The 16279-nt window shown below is 48.2% G+C and overlaps 1 protein-coding gene across 2 annotated transcripts in view; it reads right to left on the bottom strand.

Moving 5' to 3' along the window:
* Positions 1 to 16279, bottom strand: part of LLGL1 (LLGL scribble cell polarity complex component 1) — a 110526-nt gene that overhangs the window by 14673 nt on the left and 79574 nt on the right. For both annotated transcript variants that reach the window (XM_030211773.1, XM_030211772.1), the window contains exons 7-15: positions 14186 to 14321; positions 12505 to 12559; positions 11437 to 11591; positions 9505 to 9722; positions 8224 to 8309; positions 5010 to 5160; positions 4383 to 4487; positions 3533 to 3825; positions 714 to 867 (exon numbers count right to left, since the gene is read on the bottom strand). In XM_030211773.1, coding sequence (XP_030067633.1) covers positions 714 to 867; positions 3533 to 3825; positions 4383 to 4487; positions 5010 to 5160; positions 8224 to 8309; positions 9505 to 9722; positions 11437 to 11591; positions 12505 to 12559; positions 14186 to 14321 — 1353 coding nt within the window. The remainder of the gene's footprint in view (positions 1 to 713; positions 868 to 3532; positions 3826 to 4382; positions 4488 to 5009; positions 5161 to 8223; positions 8310 to 9504; positions 9723 to 11436; positions 11592 to 12504; positions 12560 to 14185; positions 14322 to 16279) is intronic.

Here is a 16279-nt window from a genome sequence, read left to right on the forward strand (position 1 = left end):
CCCCCCAGGAGAGGTTGGGCCAATGAAGGGGGTGGGGGAGGGAGATAACTGCCAGGTGGCAAGTGAGCATTGCAGACTACAGCCACCATAATCTGCCTCTTCTCTGGGGGCATAAGCCAGCAGCGCATTTTTGGGGGGCCCCTGGGATGGACTATGTATTCTCTGTTCTCTCCCCCATTTAAAATCTTACCTTTGCTGGTGGGGATGACCAAGCCCTGCCAGCTGAAAAGATTGGCTGCCCGAACCGTTCCTGGTGCTGCCTCAGCAGCAAAGTCAACGGCTTGAGGGGGGGGGGGGGAGAGGCGAACAGATGTCTTCAGCTGCTAGGGTGTGGGCATCCCCACCAATCATTCAAGGATGCTGCAAGTTTTGGAACGGGCTTGATCCCCCAGTGTCCCCCCTCCCTCCCTGGTTACACTGCTGCTCTTCTCAGCCTGTGAAAGCAAGAAGCCTTTCTGTATACCTTTTGTACCCAAGGGTGAGGGGCAGTTACTGGTACCCACCACTTTCCCCTTACTGCCAAAAGAGGGGACAGGAGAATGCAACCAACCCCTCTCACTCTGTTCCCCCTCCTCCCCATAGGAACCAAAACAGCTAACCACCTTTCCCCCAAAGCTGGTCTTGCTTCACCGCCCTCCCCAAAGTACGGTTGCTTTACCAAGATCGTTTCAGTGGCTCTTAATCCGTCTAGGTCTTCATGCTCAGGCTATTACCTTGCTGGACGGGCTACTGGTGGTCACACGCTTCTTCCCGGACACTCTGCTCTTACGAATCCTACGGAAGGACTGCCTGAGAGATTTCTTCAAGGACTTCACTCGGGAAAGAGGGCCTTCCATAGCCAGCGAGTCGTTGGGATGTAGCGTGCATCTGTATCACAATGCCAGGGGATCATTTCTAAAACTACCTCCAAGGAACATAAGCAACAGCTCCTCAAGGACCACCAGCCCCCAGAACAAATCCTAAAAGCAACAGATGAAGCCTGCAGTTTTGAAAACGACACTGGAAAAGGGGCAGACGGGCACAGTGAGTAATTCTATAAGGTTATGTGCAACAGTTACACACTGACTGCATGTGTATTTTATTTGACTGGCCAATGGGCAAGTGTGTGTTAATGCCCAACTTCTTCCTTAAATGCTATCCTGTAGACAGGTGCATATCCCGGGTGGGACTTGCATTGTAATTTACGGGTTATACTTAGTTACATGCATATGAAAAGTGCTTAGGCGAAAACACCCCAGCTCCAAGTGCTTGTGCCTCACTCAGGTGTGTAAAAGGGAAAGTAGGCACCTCAATGTTTATAGCCTAGTTTTCACAATTTCCACAATGACTAGGTACGAGATCCATGTACATGCAAATGGAAGCAGTGAATGCAAATAGATGTCGTACATATTAACTGTGGGAATCCTCAGAACCAGGCTGGGTTGTGGACCCCTGCTTTACAGAATAAGCTTCTACCAGGTACCCAATTATAGAATTACTCCCTCTATGCCCGCTTTGTTTTGGGGTTGGGAGTGGGAGGGAGACTCTCTCCTGTAAATCCATGCTAATAACTCGCATGCTTTTGCCTCTTCCCCTCCTCCAAGGTCTGACCGCCCCCTCAGCCCTCCCGCGTCCCCCCCTCAGCCCTCCCGCATCCCCTCCTCCAAGGTCTGACCGCCCCCTCAGCCCTCCCGCTTCCCCTCCTCCAAGGTCTGACTGCCCCCCTCAGCCCTCCCGCTTCCCCTCCTCCAAGGTCTGACTGCCCCCCTCAGCCCTCCCGCTTCCCCTCCTCCAAGGTCTGACTGCCCCCCTCAGCCCTACCGCTTCCCCTCCTCCAAGGTCTGACCGCCCCCTCAGCCCTCCCGCTTCCCCTCCTCCCAGGTCTGACCGCCCCCCTCAGCCCTCCCGCTTCCCCTCCTCCAAGGTCTGACCGCCCCCTCAGCCCTCCCGCTTCCCCTCCTCCAAGGTCTGACCGCCCCCCTCAGCCCTCCCGCGTCCCCTCCTCCAAGGTCTGACTGCCCCCCTCAGCCCTCCCGCATCCCCTCCTCCAAGGTCTGACTGCCCCCCTCAGCCCTCCCGCTTCCCCTCCTCCAAGGTCTGACTGCCCCCTCAGCCCTCCCGCTTCCCCTCCTCCAAGGTCTGACCGCCCCCTCAGCCCTCCCGCATCCCCTCCTCCAAGGTCTGACTGCCCCCCTCAGCCCTCCCGCGTCCCCCCCTCAGCCCTCCCGTGTCCCCTCCTCCAAGGTCTGACCGCCCCCTCAGCCCTCCCGCGTCCCCCCCTCAGCCCTCCCGCATCCCCTCCTCCAAGGTCTGACTGCCCCCCTCAGCCCTCCCGCGTCCCCCCCTCAGCCCTCCCGTGTCCCCTCCTCCAAGGTCTGACCGCCCCCTCAGCCCTCCCGCGTCCCCCCCTCAGCCCTCCCGCGTCCCCTCCTCCAAGGTCTGACTGCCCCCCTCAGCCCTCCCGCTTCCCCTCCTCCAAGGTCTGACCGCCCCCTCAGCCCTCCCGCGTCCCCTCCTCCAAGGTCTGACCGCATCCTCAGCCCTCCCGCTTCCCCTCCTCCAAGGTCTGACTGCCCCCCTCAGCCCTCCCGCTTCCCCTCCTCCAAGGTCTGACCGCCCCCTCAGCCCTCCCGCGTCCCCTCCTCCCAGGTCTGACCGCCCCCCTCAGCCCTCCCGCTTCCCCTCCTCCAAGGTCTGACTGCCCCCCTCAGCCCTCCCGCTTCCCCTCCTCCAAGGTCTGACTGCCCCCCTCAGCCCTCCCGCTTCCCCTCCTCCAAGGTCTGACTGCCCCCCTCAGCCCTCCCGCTTCCCCTCCTCCAAGGTCTGACCGCCCCCTCAGCCCTCCCGCTTCCCCTCCTCCAAGGTCTGACTGCCCCCCTCAGCCCTCCCGCTTCCCCTCCTCCAAGGTCTGACCGCCCCCTCAGCCCTCCCGCGTCCCCTCCTCCCAGGTCTGACCGCCCCCCTCAGCCCTCCCGCGTCCCCTCCTCCAAGGTCTGACCGCCCCCCTCAGCCCTCCCGCTTCCCCTCCTCCAAGGTCTGACCGCATCCTCAGCCCTCCCACCTGTGTTCAGCTATAACAGCAGCAGAGATGCAATGGGAATCATTTCAAACCTTTATTTCTTCATCTTCTGTTCCTTCTCTCCATCCTTCGTTTTTCTTTCGGGTCAATATTTAAACCGGACGTTACCAAAATGTGGGTTGGGATTCCAAATGGGGTCACAAAACCCACCTTTTGGGGCTGTGACTCGGGTAGACTCTCCATAGGTTCACAAACAGGAAAACCACCTTTCCATAAGTATCATTCTGCACCTCGGGGGGGGGGGGGGGTCACAATTTTATTTGGCTGCTATTATGGTGTCGCAGCCACAAAGATTGGTAAGTAACATAGTAACGGACCTGAACATTCCATCCAGTCTGCCCAACACTGATTTAAACCCAGGATGCTTGGTCTAGTATGTCTTGTTATCCTCTTAAAACAAGTTTGGATAAAGGTAGACTGTAAAAACCTAAAGATTCAGATATTCAGATATCACCAAGAAGCATTACTAGTCACCTTGCCAGCACAGGATTCCGCCGGTGGTAATCAAAGAGTCCAAAGCCATGGCTGGTACCAAAGGCCACGAGGTTCCACTCAGAGTGCAGTGTGACGGCCGTGACGGCTGCTGGTGGCATGCACTGTAGCAGAATGATTGGCTGGAAGCCTGGGGGGAAGTGGAGAGGGCCATTCTTAGGGGTCAGCCGGTCATGCCCTTTCCAAGTGAAGCCTTCCCGGTCCTGCAGGAGATCCATGGTAGCAACGTTGATCACGTGATCTGACTTCTCGTCACTCAGCTCCATGAGAAGTACCTAATGCAAGGAAGAGAAGGCGCCATGTGTAGAAGCTTCAAGCTACGAGGAAACTACACAAGCCAGAATTAACCCTGGAAACCTTCCAAGCATCACAAGACCCGAAGAGTCAAAGAAAAGAATATCTGAATGCAAAGTTAAAAATGGTTTACCAATGGGAATAAAAGGACAAACATGGTTTCTAGTAGTAGGAAACCTGGTTCCCTGTATGTGAGGGTTTGATGCTTCCAAACTACAGCACGTAGGCTGTAAAATCCCAGGCAGAAACATGTACCATGCTGAGTTGGGCATAACTAAATATACATTTCATTAAGTAATCCCCTCTCCCCCTTCTGTGGTCAACAGCAAGTTACCATATTCTAAACAGGAATACAAGAAACCTTCCAGTATAAGAGATACTGAGGGCATACGAGATCAGCTTCATGCCCCATCAAATCCCCAACATATCTAAAAGCAAGAATGAGGACGCAGCACATCCTCAATCACATTTGAACAGATCACTGCCCTCTGTACTCCACTGCTGAACACATCCTGCAGATCTGCTTCCAGCACATTACCTGTCCAGCTGTTCCTGCAACGGCCATTCTGCCACTGTATTTACAGAGGGCAATCTTCTGGATTCCCAGCCTTGGGTCATCGCTGTAAGGGTCAAAGCAGCCAACCTAGCCATTAAAACAACACACCACACATTTAGTCAAAGGTCGACACCCAGAAAAATCAAAAGCCCAATCTGCACCGTAACACTGCAGGTATGTTGAATATGGGGATGGGGAGGAGGAAAGGTTTGAGGAGGATGCTCTTGCTTCCAGAGGGACGTGTTCCTGCTAAGCAACAGTCACATGCCATATTATACTGTCCAGTACATCAGTAAGAACAGATCGTTTCCCTAAATTGAGAGCTATGAATGCAACACAGCATGGCCTAGATGGGACAGTGTTAAACTGTCTACCTCAGTATGGGCTGGTGTGTAAAGATCCATGTATGGGGTTGGGAAGAACCGCTTTAGACACACGAGTCGATAAAGAACCCTGATGTGATTAGGCTACACCAACCCCACCCCCTGCAGGAGCCACATGCTAACTGCAGGCAAAACACCCTTAAGCCTATGTTACAGCAGCCTACCCCTGCTGTGATCTGAACAAGGATGAGGCAGGTGTTATGGGAGCATAAGGGGTATTCTGTACCTTCTGGAAGGGGGGCCATTCCTCCTCACTGCCCTGGGTCACACTGTCATGCTCACAATCTGTCTGGAAGATGCTGGCTGTCCCCAATTTGTAAAGAGGCTTTAGAGCGACACCTGAAGCATCCCAAAAGCGCACAGTGCCATCCTCATGCCTAAAGGGAAACAAAATATGTCTGTCAAGTGATAATCACTAAAGGCAACTGACAGGAGGAGGGTACAATTGCTTTCTTTTCATTAGAGCAGGCATCCACTGAACACTGGGTACCCCAAGTTGAAAAAACATTGGGCTGGGGGAATTTCTACTTGTTTGAATGTCATTTACCCTTTGTTTTATATTGAACATTTTGAATAAAAATTGAAAGTGGAAAAAAAAGGGAAGACCAGTGCTCAAACCAGTAAACAAATTGTACTGGGACAGGAAAGATCAAATGATTCATCACGGCGGAAGAAGTTTGTTCACAATTGAGCCTCCTGTAAAGTTGAGTACTTTCATCCCAGCCTCCTTAGTTGTAATGTAGTTTTTCTAACCATCCTCCCTATCTGCTGAGGAGAAAAATCTTTCCCAAGGATCAAATATAAAAGAGGTAGGGGCAGACGCTTGTATCATTCCAATCAGATACATTAATGGGCCCGTCAATTTAGCAAATTAATCCCACATCAGCAAACACCGGTGGGGGGGGGGGGGGGGGGGGGGGAAGAGGGGTTGGTGGTTAGGAGGCGAAGATAGTGGTGGGCAGACATACGGTCTGTGCCAGAGCCGGTGGTGGGAGGCGGGGCTGGTGGTTGGGAGGCGGGGATAGTGCTGGGCAGACTTATACGGTCTGTGCCAGAGCCGGTGGTTGGGAGGCGGGGCTGGTGGTTGGGAGGCGGGGATAGTGCTGGGCAGACATATACGGTCTGTGCCAGAGCCGGTGATGGAAGGCGGGACAGGTGGTTGGGAGGCAGGAAAAACTGCTGGGCAGACTTATACGGTCTCTGCCAGAGCCGGTGGTGGGAGGCGGGGCTGGTGGTTGGGAGGAGGGGATAGTGCTGGGCAGACTTATACGGTCTGTGCCCTGAGAAAGGCAGGTACAAATCAAGGTAAGGTATACACATATGAGTTTATCTTGTTGGGCAGACCGGATAGACCGTGCGGGTCTTTTTCTGCCGTCATCTACTATGTTACCTGGGGTGGAAGGGATTCCTCATCCTCTTGTTGCAGGTGTTACAGAAGGATGGTTCACATGAACCAGTTTTTTTTTCCCCCAATTATTTTTATTAAAGTTTTAAATTCAAATAACCATCACACATCATACAATTATGGCAACAACTGAATGTTAACTAATGTCTTGAATTCCCCCCCCCCCCCCCCACCCTCCCTTCCCTGCTAGTGAATCTTGTAATCCAACTGATGATCATCCACATGACCCAGTTCTAATCAGATCCTGATCTGAGGCACAAAGAACAGTCACACTGGATCAGACCAATTGTTCATCTAGTCCAGTATACTGCTTCCAAAAGTGACCAAAGTCACAAGTACATGGCAGAATCCCCAGGAGTAAAAAGATTCCATAATACCGATCCCAGGACAAGCAGTGGCTTCCCTCATCTCTCTCAATAGCAGACTATGGACTTTTCCTCCAGGAGCTTGTCCAAGCCTCTCAAACTCAGATAGGTTCTTGACATGTTATTCATGGAGTGGAAAAAAAAAAAAAAGTTTCCTCCCGTTTTAAAACTAGTACCATGTAACTTCCTTAAGTGCCCTAGTCTTAAGATTTTTTTTTTTTGTTAACTTACATTTACTTGCTCTACACTACTCAGTATTTTGTAGACCTCTATCATATCCCCCCCCTCAGCCATCTCTTTTCCAAGCTGAAGAGTCCCTAACCTCTTAAGTATTTCCTCATACGAGTACGTCCATCCCCTTAATCATTTTGGTCACCCCTTCTTTGAACCTGTTCTAATTCAGCTATGAGATATGGTGGTGACCAGAAATGCATGCAATAGTCAAGATGAGGTTGCACCATGGAGTGACAGAGGAATAATAGTCTTATTTTCCATCCATTTCCTAATAATTTCTGTTTGCTTTTTTGGCTGCCACTGTATTCTGGCCAAGTGAACAATTTCAATCCCCAGCACTACAGGTCTTTGTGATCACAGGCTAATTACAGGGGAGTACATGCATGTACGTGCTGGGAAATACTATGCATGAGCTGCCACTTCCCCGGCCTCACCCACAACACTGCTGCTCTCGACCAATGCTATACTCAAAGCACATGTACTGCCTAAGACATCCATTTCAAATCCCAAAGAAGATTGATACAGATAACTAGAGGATTGTAATATCGAACCAGTGGCATAGCCAAGGGTGGGCCTACGTGGGCCCAGGCCCACCCACTTTGGGCTCGGGCCCACCCAGTAGCAGCACACCTATGATGTGGCTGCCAGGGATTCTTCCCAAGTCCCACCAGCCGAAAACTCCCAACAACTGTCCCTCCTTCATACCTTGTAAATAGCAGATATTCGCCTACAGCACGCAGTGACTGACATGCTGTGGGGCCAACATGAGCAGTTTCTTTTAGTTGCTGCCGGTGAAAATCTGCTATTTAAAAGGTATGCGGGGGGGGGGGGGGATGTTTGAGAGACCATATGGTATGCAGACGAGAGAGGGAAAGACCAAATCACTTGTGGGACAAGGCAGAGTTCTTCTGCCCACCCATCTTGGGCCCAGGCCCACCCAAAATTGGGTGTCTGGCTACGCCCCTGTATCGAACGAGAATGGAAGCAAAACAACTTAGCAGTGCTTAGATGGTAACCCCAGTAATTGGGAAATCAGGCCAAAGCTGGGCAGATTTCTAAAGTCTGTGCCCCATTTATGGCATAACTAGATGTGCTGGGAGTGGGCTATGTCCACAGGAGACTATGTCCAGTGCCAGGCAGACTTCTGTCCTTGCCATTTTCAGGGCAAAAACTATTGGTGTAAATCAAGATCAATACATACGTCATAGCACGTGTTGCAATATCTGACTAGGCAGACTGGATGGACTGTGCCAGTCCAAGTTACTATGTTAGATATGATAAATTAAGCAAAAGCACACATCAGCCCAGCCAGAAACTAAATTATAGGGGATCTATTAAAACCTATAGAGAACCATAGGAGAATCTGTCTACCACTTGCATTTCAAGATACAACGTGACACTGTTTTGGAACTGCCAAAACCAAAAAGCTAACTCACCCTGTCAAAAGCAACCCTCGTTGTGTAGGCTCCTCAGCAATGTTTCTTCCTCCATTGATTGGCCACTTCTGAACCAAGACCTCACCCTAGAGTGGACACAGAAAATAAAGCAACAGCTAACCATGAGCAAAAATAAATAAAATAAAATTACATTTAACTGCTGTATATGGGGCGTTTTCAGGGGGAAGGCAGTCGGAGACCATAGCGGCTGTGGTACCTGGAGAGAGGTAAGCGAGGACTCAGTGTGAATGCCGAAAAAAACGTTTAGAGATAAGTTGTAGCAGTACTTTTGATAGGTAATAGCGCACACACACAAAAAAAAAAGAAAAGAAATATATGGCTATATATGTGTGGTCGAATTGCTGTTAGCTATTTCAGTGTAGCAGTTAATAGTCTTGGTTCTAGTATGTGGAGAGAAGCATTAAACAGGAATAACTCCGCACAGGAGCTCTTTCACCTCTAGAAGGTCCCACTGTAGCTCTATATCCACCCCATCTATGCATCACCTAGAGTGTCAACAGATACAGCTCTCTCTCTCAATTTATTGATTCTACTCAATGATTCGTTAAACTTGATATACGCCACTGTTTAAAAAAAAAAAAAAAGTCAAAGTAATGTACATACTGATAGCATCACATTTTTACTATAAAACTGTATACCCGTGTTAACTGGTCTTACAGACAAGTGGGCCAGCCCCTGGCCAATAGGGATAACCCATTCAATCACATGCAAGAAATCAGCAAAGTTGATTGGCTTTTAACTTAGTCCACTTGTCCATAGGTACAGCGCATTTTGTCTAGCAAAAAAGGTGGCAGTACTCAAATGCCAGGCCACCCTTCAGGGGTGGAGTGATCATTGAGGGACCCGCCCTACAATAGCCAGGACCCCTGCAACCAGTCATAGAATCTATGACAAGGCAGAATTTGTATGTAGAACCTGAGCTCTTTCATTAAAATACGAGAACCATGGGTCAAGTTTAGCAGACAGTGGAAAAGGTGCCAGTACCCCCAAGTACCCCCTCAAAAAAAGCCCTGCACAGGTACATATTGAAGTCTTGATGCACTAGATTCAAAAAGCCGCAAAACTGAGGGTTAATCCACTTGTCTGTAAAACCATTCAAATAATGGAAATAAAATAAAAATCAAGTAACTCAAAACCCACAAGGCCAACAAGAGAGTCCAAGTATATGCATCATGGCACATGTGTTCATGAGCTTATGCTAACTTAGCATTACTAAAGAAAAAAAAAAAAAAAAAAAAAAAAGATTAACACCTTCCTTACCACAGAGGAGAGCTGCGGATTCTGCTGCTCCCCAGCACTAATTATCCTCTCCCATAATTTCAAAGGCACATTGGAGATGTGATATGAACAGGTTATTGCAGAGGAATGGAGGGGAGCCAAGTATGGGGCAGGGATTGTGGGCCACCCAGGGGTCTGCAGGTCAATTACCACCAGCTCTTCTTCCACCAACACCACCAGGGCACTTGGGTTATCAAACTCTAGAAAAAAAAAAAAAAAAAGCGACCAAAAAGTGTCAACGAACCTAAATGGCAGAACCAGAATGAACAGTGGTGCTTTATTCTTAAAAGGTAAAAGATTGAAAGCGGATGAAATACTACTGTGTCGTAAATTTTGTTTGATAGCGAGGAAGTGTATTTTGCAGTCATGGACCTCGCCGGAAACCCCTGAGTTCTGGCACTGGCGCAATCAAAGTACATCAATTACTGACTTGGGAAGCGCAGGAGGCCAAAGGTTCCTGTAAATGTAAAGCTCGATTCCTCAAGATTTGGGGACCCTTTCTAACTAGACTCACACAATGTGGCAGAAGCCTCATTCTTAACAAGTTATGAATGACCGAAGCTGAAATGACTATCCTTGTATTGTAGCTCACATAGAGGGGAATAATCGAACGTCGCCGGCGATCTATTTTGGCGGCGGCGCAACAGCTGGCCGGAACCGTATTTTCAAAAAAGATGGCCGGCCATCTTTTTTTTCGATAATACGGTGTGGGCCGGCGAAATGCCTTGGATTTCGCCGGGTTTGAGATCGCCACTTTTGTTTTTCCGCAATAATGGAAAAAACTGCCGGCGATCTCAAACCCGGCGAAATCCAAGGCATTTGGCCATGGGAGGAGCCAGCATTTGTAGTGCAATGGTCCCCCTCACATGCCAGGACACCAACCGGGCACCCTAGGGGGCACTTCAAACATCTTTTATAAACAACCAAATTAGCTTCCAGGTGCATAGCACCCTTCCCTTGTTTGCTGAGTCCCCCAAATCCCCCCCAAAACCCACTGCCCACAAGTGTGCACCATTACCCTAGCCCTAAGGGCTGAAGGGGGGCACCCACATGTGGGTACAGTGGGTTTTGGGAGGGCTCAACATTACCCACCACACGTGCAACAGGTAGGGGGGGGGGATGGGCCTGGCTCTGCCTTTCTGCAGTCCACTGCAACCAACAACTGTTCCAGGGACCTGCATACGGCTGTCTGGGTGCTGGGTATGACATTTGAGGCTGGCAAAAAAGGTTTGTATTTTAATAATTTTAGTGTGGGAGGGGGTTGGCGACCACTGGGGGAGTAAGGGGAGGTCATCCCCCATTCCCTCCGTGGTCATCTGGTCAGTTGGGGCACCTTTTTGAGGCTTGGTCGTGAAAATAAAAGACCAAGTAAAGCGGGCGAAATACTGCTTATCGCCGGGTTTTATTTTTCCATTATCCGTGAAAGCCGGCCATCTGGTAGTCACGCCCAAGCCTGCCCATGTCCCGCCTTCGCTTCGCCGCCAACACGCCCCTTTGAACTTTCGCTGGCGAGACAAAGGGAAAGCGGCGAAGCTATCACAAATGTAGCTTTCGAATATATGCTTTTCGCCGCTTTTGCGAAATCGCCGGCCATATCCCGATTTGTCAGGAAATAGCCGACAATTACTTTCAATTATAAGCTGGATAGTGTAATCAAAAAGGGGGGGAGGGGGAGGCTGGGATAGTTTGATACTAACATGTATGTGATATATATTCATGAAAATGTTGAAATATAACACTGATAGGAGGGGTGGGGGAGGGGGAAATGGATAAAAGTTTGAAGACTGTTTAAAACATTTGTATTTCATTGGACACAGACTATGTCTGCCTTTTGTGTATTGTATTGTGTATTGTAATTTGTATGGTCTTCAATAAAAATGTTGAAACATAAAAGGTAACAGCAGGTTGGTTTACCCTCCTCTACTTCAGTGCTGTACACTGTAAAGAAGTCAATGACACGAGAGGTGAAATCCAGGGTCACTAGACTTTTCCCCTGCAGTACGGTCACACAGTGCCGGTCACCGTAGCTGGCCCGTGGCATTCCTCCACTGAACACGATGAAGTGGTTCCTGGGCACAAGAACAGAAACTTAATTTCAGGAAGCTTGGGGGCAAGGAAGAGAATTTATCCTTAAGCAACTGGGGGAAGACTTCACCACTCACCTAATATTAGGTAATGGATTCAGAGCTGCATGCAAAAAAGTTACATGCAGCAGAATCAAGGGCACCACCTGCTGCACAGCGTTAAAACAGATGCAACCCCGGAGGAAAAAAAGCATTTAATAACACTGAACATTATCTACATGAGACACGGAATGGCTACAGAATGCAAGACGATTAAAACCAGTCAGTATATGCTGCAAACTTCAAGTGGGTGTTAAGTGAATGGAATTATGTACTGCAAATCAAATTGTCTTTGGACATAAATTAAGTGCATAAGTGTTGCCATACTGGGAAGACCAAAGGTCCATCAAGCCCAGCATCCTGTTTCCAACAGTGGCCAATCCAGATCACATATACCTGGCAAGATCCCCAAAAAAGTACAAAATATTTTATACTGCTTATCCCAGAAATAGAGGATTTTCCCCAAGTACATTTAATAACTGTCTATGGACTTTTCCTTTAGGAAGCCGTCCAAACCTTTTTTAAAAGTCTGCTAAGCTAACCGCCTTTTACCACATTCTCTGGCAACAAATTCCAGAGTTTAATTGCACATTGAGTGAAGAAACATTTTCTCCGATTCGTATTAAATTTACTACATTGTAGCTTCATCGCATGCCCCCTAGTCCTAGTATTTTTGGAAAGCGTGAACAGACGCTTCGCATCTACCTGTTCAACTCCACTCATTTTATAGAGCTTGCCCATAAGGTCAGGTAAGGAAGTTATTTAATGAAAAGCAAGATCATAAGACCACAATCACAAGCCAAGAGTACACAGGTAGGTGTATCCATATGACTAGCTATACCAAGCTCAACATACATACCCAGAGCTGCATGTTCTCCACTGGATTTTGTTGATAGCTTTGCAAGGGAATGGACCTAAAAAACAAAACAAAACCCCTCCAGTTCACCACCACTTAATATGGTTTCAGTATAAAGGAGCTTTCACCATATTAAAAGCAACACTACCACAGCACCCTGGACATTCCCTTCTCCCATTCTGACAATTCTCCAGCAAAAGTGAAACAAGATAAGGTAATGTTCTGCGTACAGCTAGGGACATGTTTAATGTGGGAATTCCCAAACTTGCTCCAAAGGCCACCATTCTTTCAGGTCTTCCAAAATGAAAATGCTCAAGTTCTATTTATATAAAATGGAGTCAGTGAATGCAAATCTTACGCATATTCACAGTGGAACACCTGAAAACCAGACCAGGCTGCAACCCTCAAGGACCAGGCTCAAGGAGCCTGTGTTAATGTGGTACAAGACAATATTGACCTACAGAGATCAAAACTGTAGTGGTTTGTTCATAACCTTGGTCAAGAAGTTAACATTTAAGGAAATGGATTCAGCTGCTACCCACATTTAGGTCAGAATCCAAGCTTTAAGGAAATGGATTCAACTGCTACCCACATTTAGGTCAGAATCCAAGCTTTAAGGAAATGGATTCAACTGCTACCCACATTTAGGTCAGAATCCAAGCTTTAAGAAGAAACCACGATTGATCACCCAGATAACAGCTGTAGCCCAAATGGATCTAGAATGTAGCAGGGATACCAGCCAAAACCATCCGTTTCCACTGATATGGCCACCATGTTCCTCCACATGAATGCATCCAACTGGGACTTCAGTTTATCACCAGCCCCCTAGTGCACATCTGAAAAAACCTCATTTCTGAAGTATCTGAGAAATCAAAGTAAAAAAAAAAAAAAAATTTCCTGACCCATATCTTAACCTTTCGAAAGTACAGCCAACAACTTAGCTATCGTGTTGCACGAGACTGAACAGTTCTTCCGCCAGCTCTAAATTATCCTTGTAGTGTTTGGCAGAACTAGAGCTCAAACAACTCCCCAAACTATCCTCATAAGCAGCAAAACCTGGCAAAGCCCTTCCAAGGAGGAGAAGGAGGGGTGGAGGAGGGATATAAAATACAACCAAGCCCTGTGCATCCCCAGCCCAGGGTCTGATGCTCTTGAGGCAAGTTTAGTAGCAATACTAAAGCCAACTTTAGGTCAACAAAATTCCTCCGTCAAATTAAGTTCCACACACTATTCCCTCATAAGATGAATGAATGATCCCAAAAGGCACTGTAGTAGAGGAATCTGAAGATACTCATACAATCTCTTGTGATGAGAGGATTCCTAATCTAGAGTGCATCAGTTTTATAAAGGACTCTTAACAGCCTCCACAAAATTGTGGGCCGATCTACAAGAACACTTGAAAACGCAACCACTTTCCCCTTAAAGGTAAATCACATTGCAAAGAATGGAATTCAAGGACAAAAGGCTATACTGCAGTAATTCATGATTTAAGAGAAAAACAATCATTAAAGGCATACAATTTCATAAAGAAAGTGGGGGGAACGCCAAGACCCCAAGTCCGTGGCCGTGTCATCAGTGTACTATTATCTCTGTATAACTGTGTTTCTAATTGATGTCTACAAAATGAGGCCAGAGACTCAGGTGTACAGTGGATAGTGGCTTCCATCACTCTGTCTGGACTCACCATATGGGACTTTAGACATGCCTGGCTGAGACGACGTGGGACAGCTCTCACTAACAGACCACACCATGTACATGCCATCACTGTGTGAGCTCACAACGCTCTGGCCACTCCGTTCCCAGCTGAGGCTTTCCAGCTGCTGCAAAAAAAAAAACAAACCACTCTGGTTGAGTCAAGTCATGGACAGCCCATGATGGGCACTGCTGCCTCCTAAGCCAAAGAACATAACCCTGGGGAGCTACAGAAAGTACATATGTTAACGGGGCAGCCACTCTTCCTTCCCTCTACTGTGAAGTGTTTAGCTTCTTACTTCCCTTCACCTGAGGTGGCAACACAATTGAGAAGTTAGGTCTTACCTGAATTCTCATTCCATTAGTCCTTCCCACTATTCCAGATCCTGTGGGATAGTTGGGTCCATCAACCAGAAGGTGGAAAGAGCAACTGAAAACTGAACCAAGAAATCCCTCGACATCCAGTCCAGTTCCTCAGCATTTATGTAGACAAGCAGTAAGGAGAAACTCAGAACTGAACCACCTGCAACTTGGAAACCGGTTTTGGGACTGTGGTCCTCTAGGCAGCAGTGCCAGGATCCCACCCACTCTAGGGATTGCTTTTGAACAGCCCACAGGTTCTGGAATAGTGGGAAACTCATGGAAGAAATTAGGAAACCATGCAACTTGACAGCCGTTGACCCATTACTTTGCATGACTAAACATCTTAGAAACCATGGGCAGGTCTCTGGAATAGTGGAAATGACTAAAAGAAAATCAGGTAAGGCTTTATTTCTTCTATTACATAACTTCCCACTATTCCAGAGTCTGTGGGATGTTCAAAAGCAATCCCTAGAGTGGGTGGGATCCTGGCACCTCTACCCAGAGGGCCAAAGCCCCAAAACTGTCTTCCAAGCATACTGCAATGTCCACCCCGTAGTAATTGGTGGTGGTATGCATGCATCAACCATGTTGCCACCTTGCAAATATCCACTGAGACAGTAAGGTAGTCCCTGCCCAGAAGCTGCTGGAGTCTGCTTCCCTGCAAGCAAATAAGCTAACGTGATAGCCTTCTCCAGCCACCTAGCAATTGTGGGCTTGGAAGCCACGAGGCCAAGCCTCTGTTTACAAAAAAGACCAAACACTGTCCGATTTGCAAAATTTATTTGTGACGTCCAGATATCTAATGAGGGCTATGCACATTGAGAAGCTTTAAGGAAGAATACGGAGTCTCATCGTCTTCTCTGCGAAAAAAAACGGAAGCTTCACAGATTTGTTGATATGAAATGCTGATAGCACATTTGGAAGAAAGGAAGGGACTGTGAGCGGGGCAACTACCTCCAAAAGCAAAGAAAGGGATCCTGACAAGAGAAACTCCAAAACCATATGTGCAGACGCGACCAACACCAAGAACACTGTCTTTAGATCTTTCAAGGCAACCTTCTGGAGTGAGAGTGACTCAAAAGGAGGATGAAGAACCCTAAAAGGCTAAAGTACACTTCCACTCTGGACACTGCATATGAGACTGAGGCTGCAAGCAGTTTGCTCCCCACAAGAATCGAATGCTATCTGGATGAGCTGCAAGAGATGTCTTCTGTAATCTGCCCACGAAACAGGACAATGCTGCAACTTGAAGAGAACCCAACGCCAATCTTTTCTGAAGACCTGCTTGGAAAATTAAGATGCTCATGATTTGAGCAGAGAAAGGAGATGCTCAAGAGCTGTATTCTGAGTGCAGGATATCCTCCACACCCTTGCATATGCAAAGGATGTAGAGCATTTCCAAGCCTGAAGCAAGGTAGCAATGACCAAATCAATTCCCATTTTATCTCAACCAAGCCCTTTCAACGGCCAAACCGTTAGACCAAAAGGGGCATGGATCCTCCATCAGCACCAGACCTTGCTTCAGTAGGCCCTGTACCTGTGGAAGATGAAAACTCCCATCCAGTAGTTGAACCAGGTCTGTGTACTACGGCCAATCCAGGGCTACGAGAATTCTTCAGCCCTAGTACAATGTGATCCTTTTCAACATGTGGCCTACCATAGGCCAAGGATGGAAGAAGTAGATGCGTCTCCGGCCAGGGCTGCAGTAGGGCACTGATCCCCA

Source organism: Microcaecilia unicolor, chromosome 8 (assembly GCF_901765095.1).
Source record: "Microcaecilia unicolor chromosome 8, aMicUni1.1, whole genome shotgun sequence".
NCBI lineage: Eukaryota > Metazoa > Chordata > Amphibia > Gymnophiona > Siphonopidae > Microcaecilia > Microcaecilia unicolor.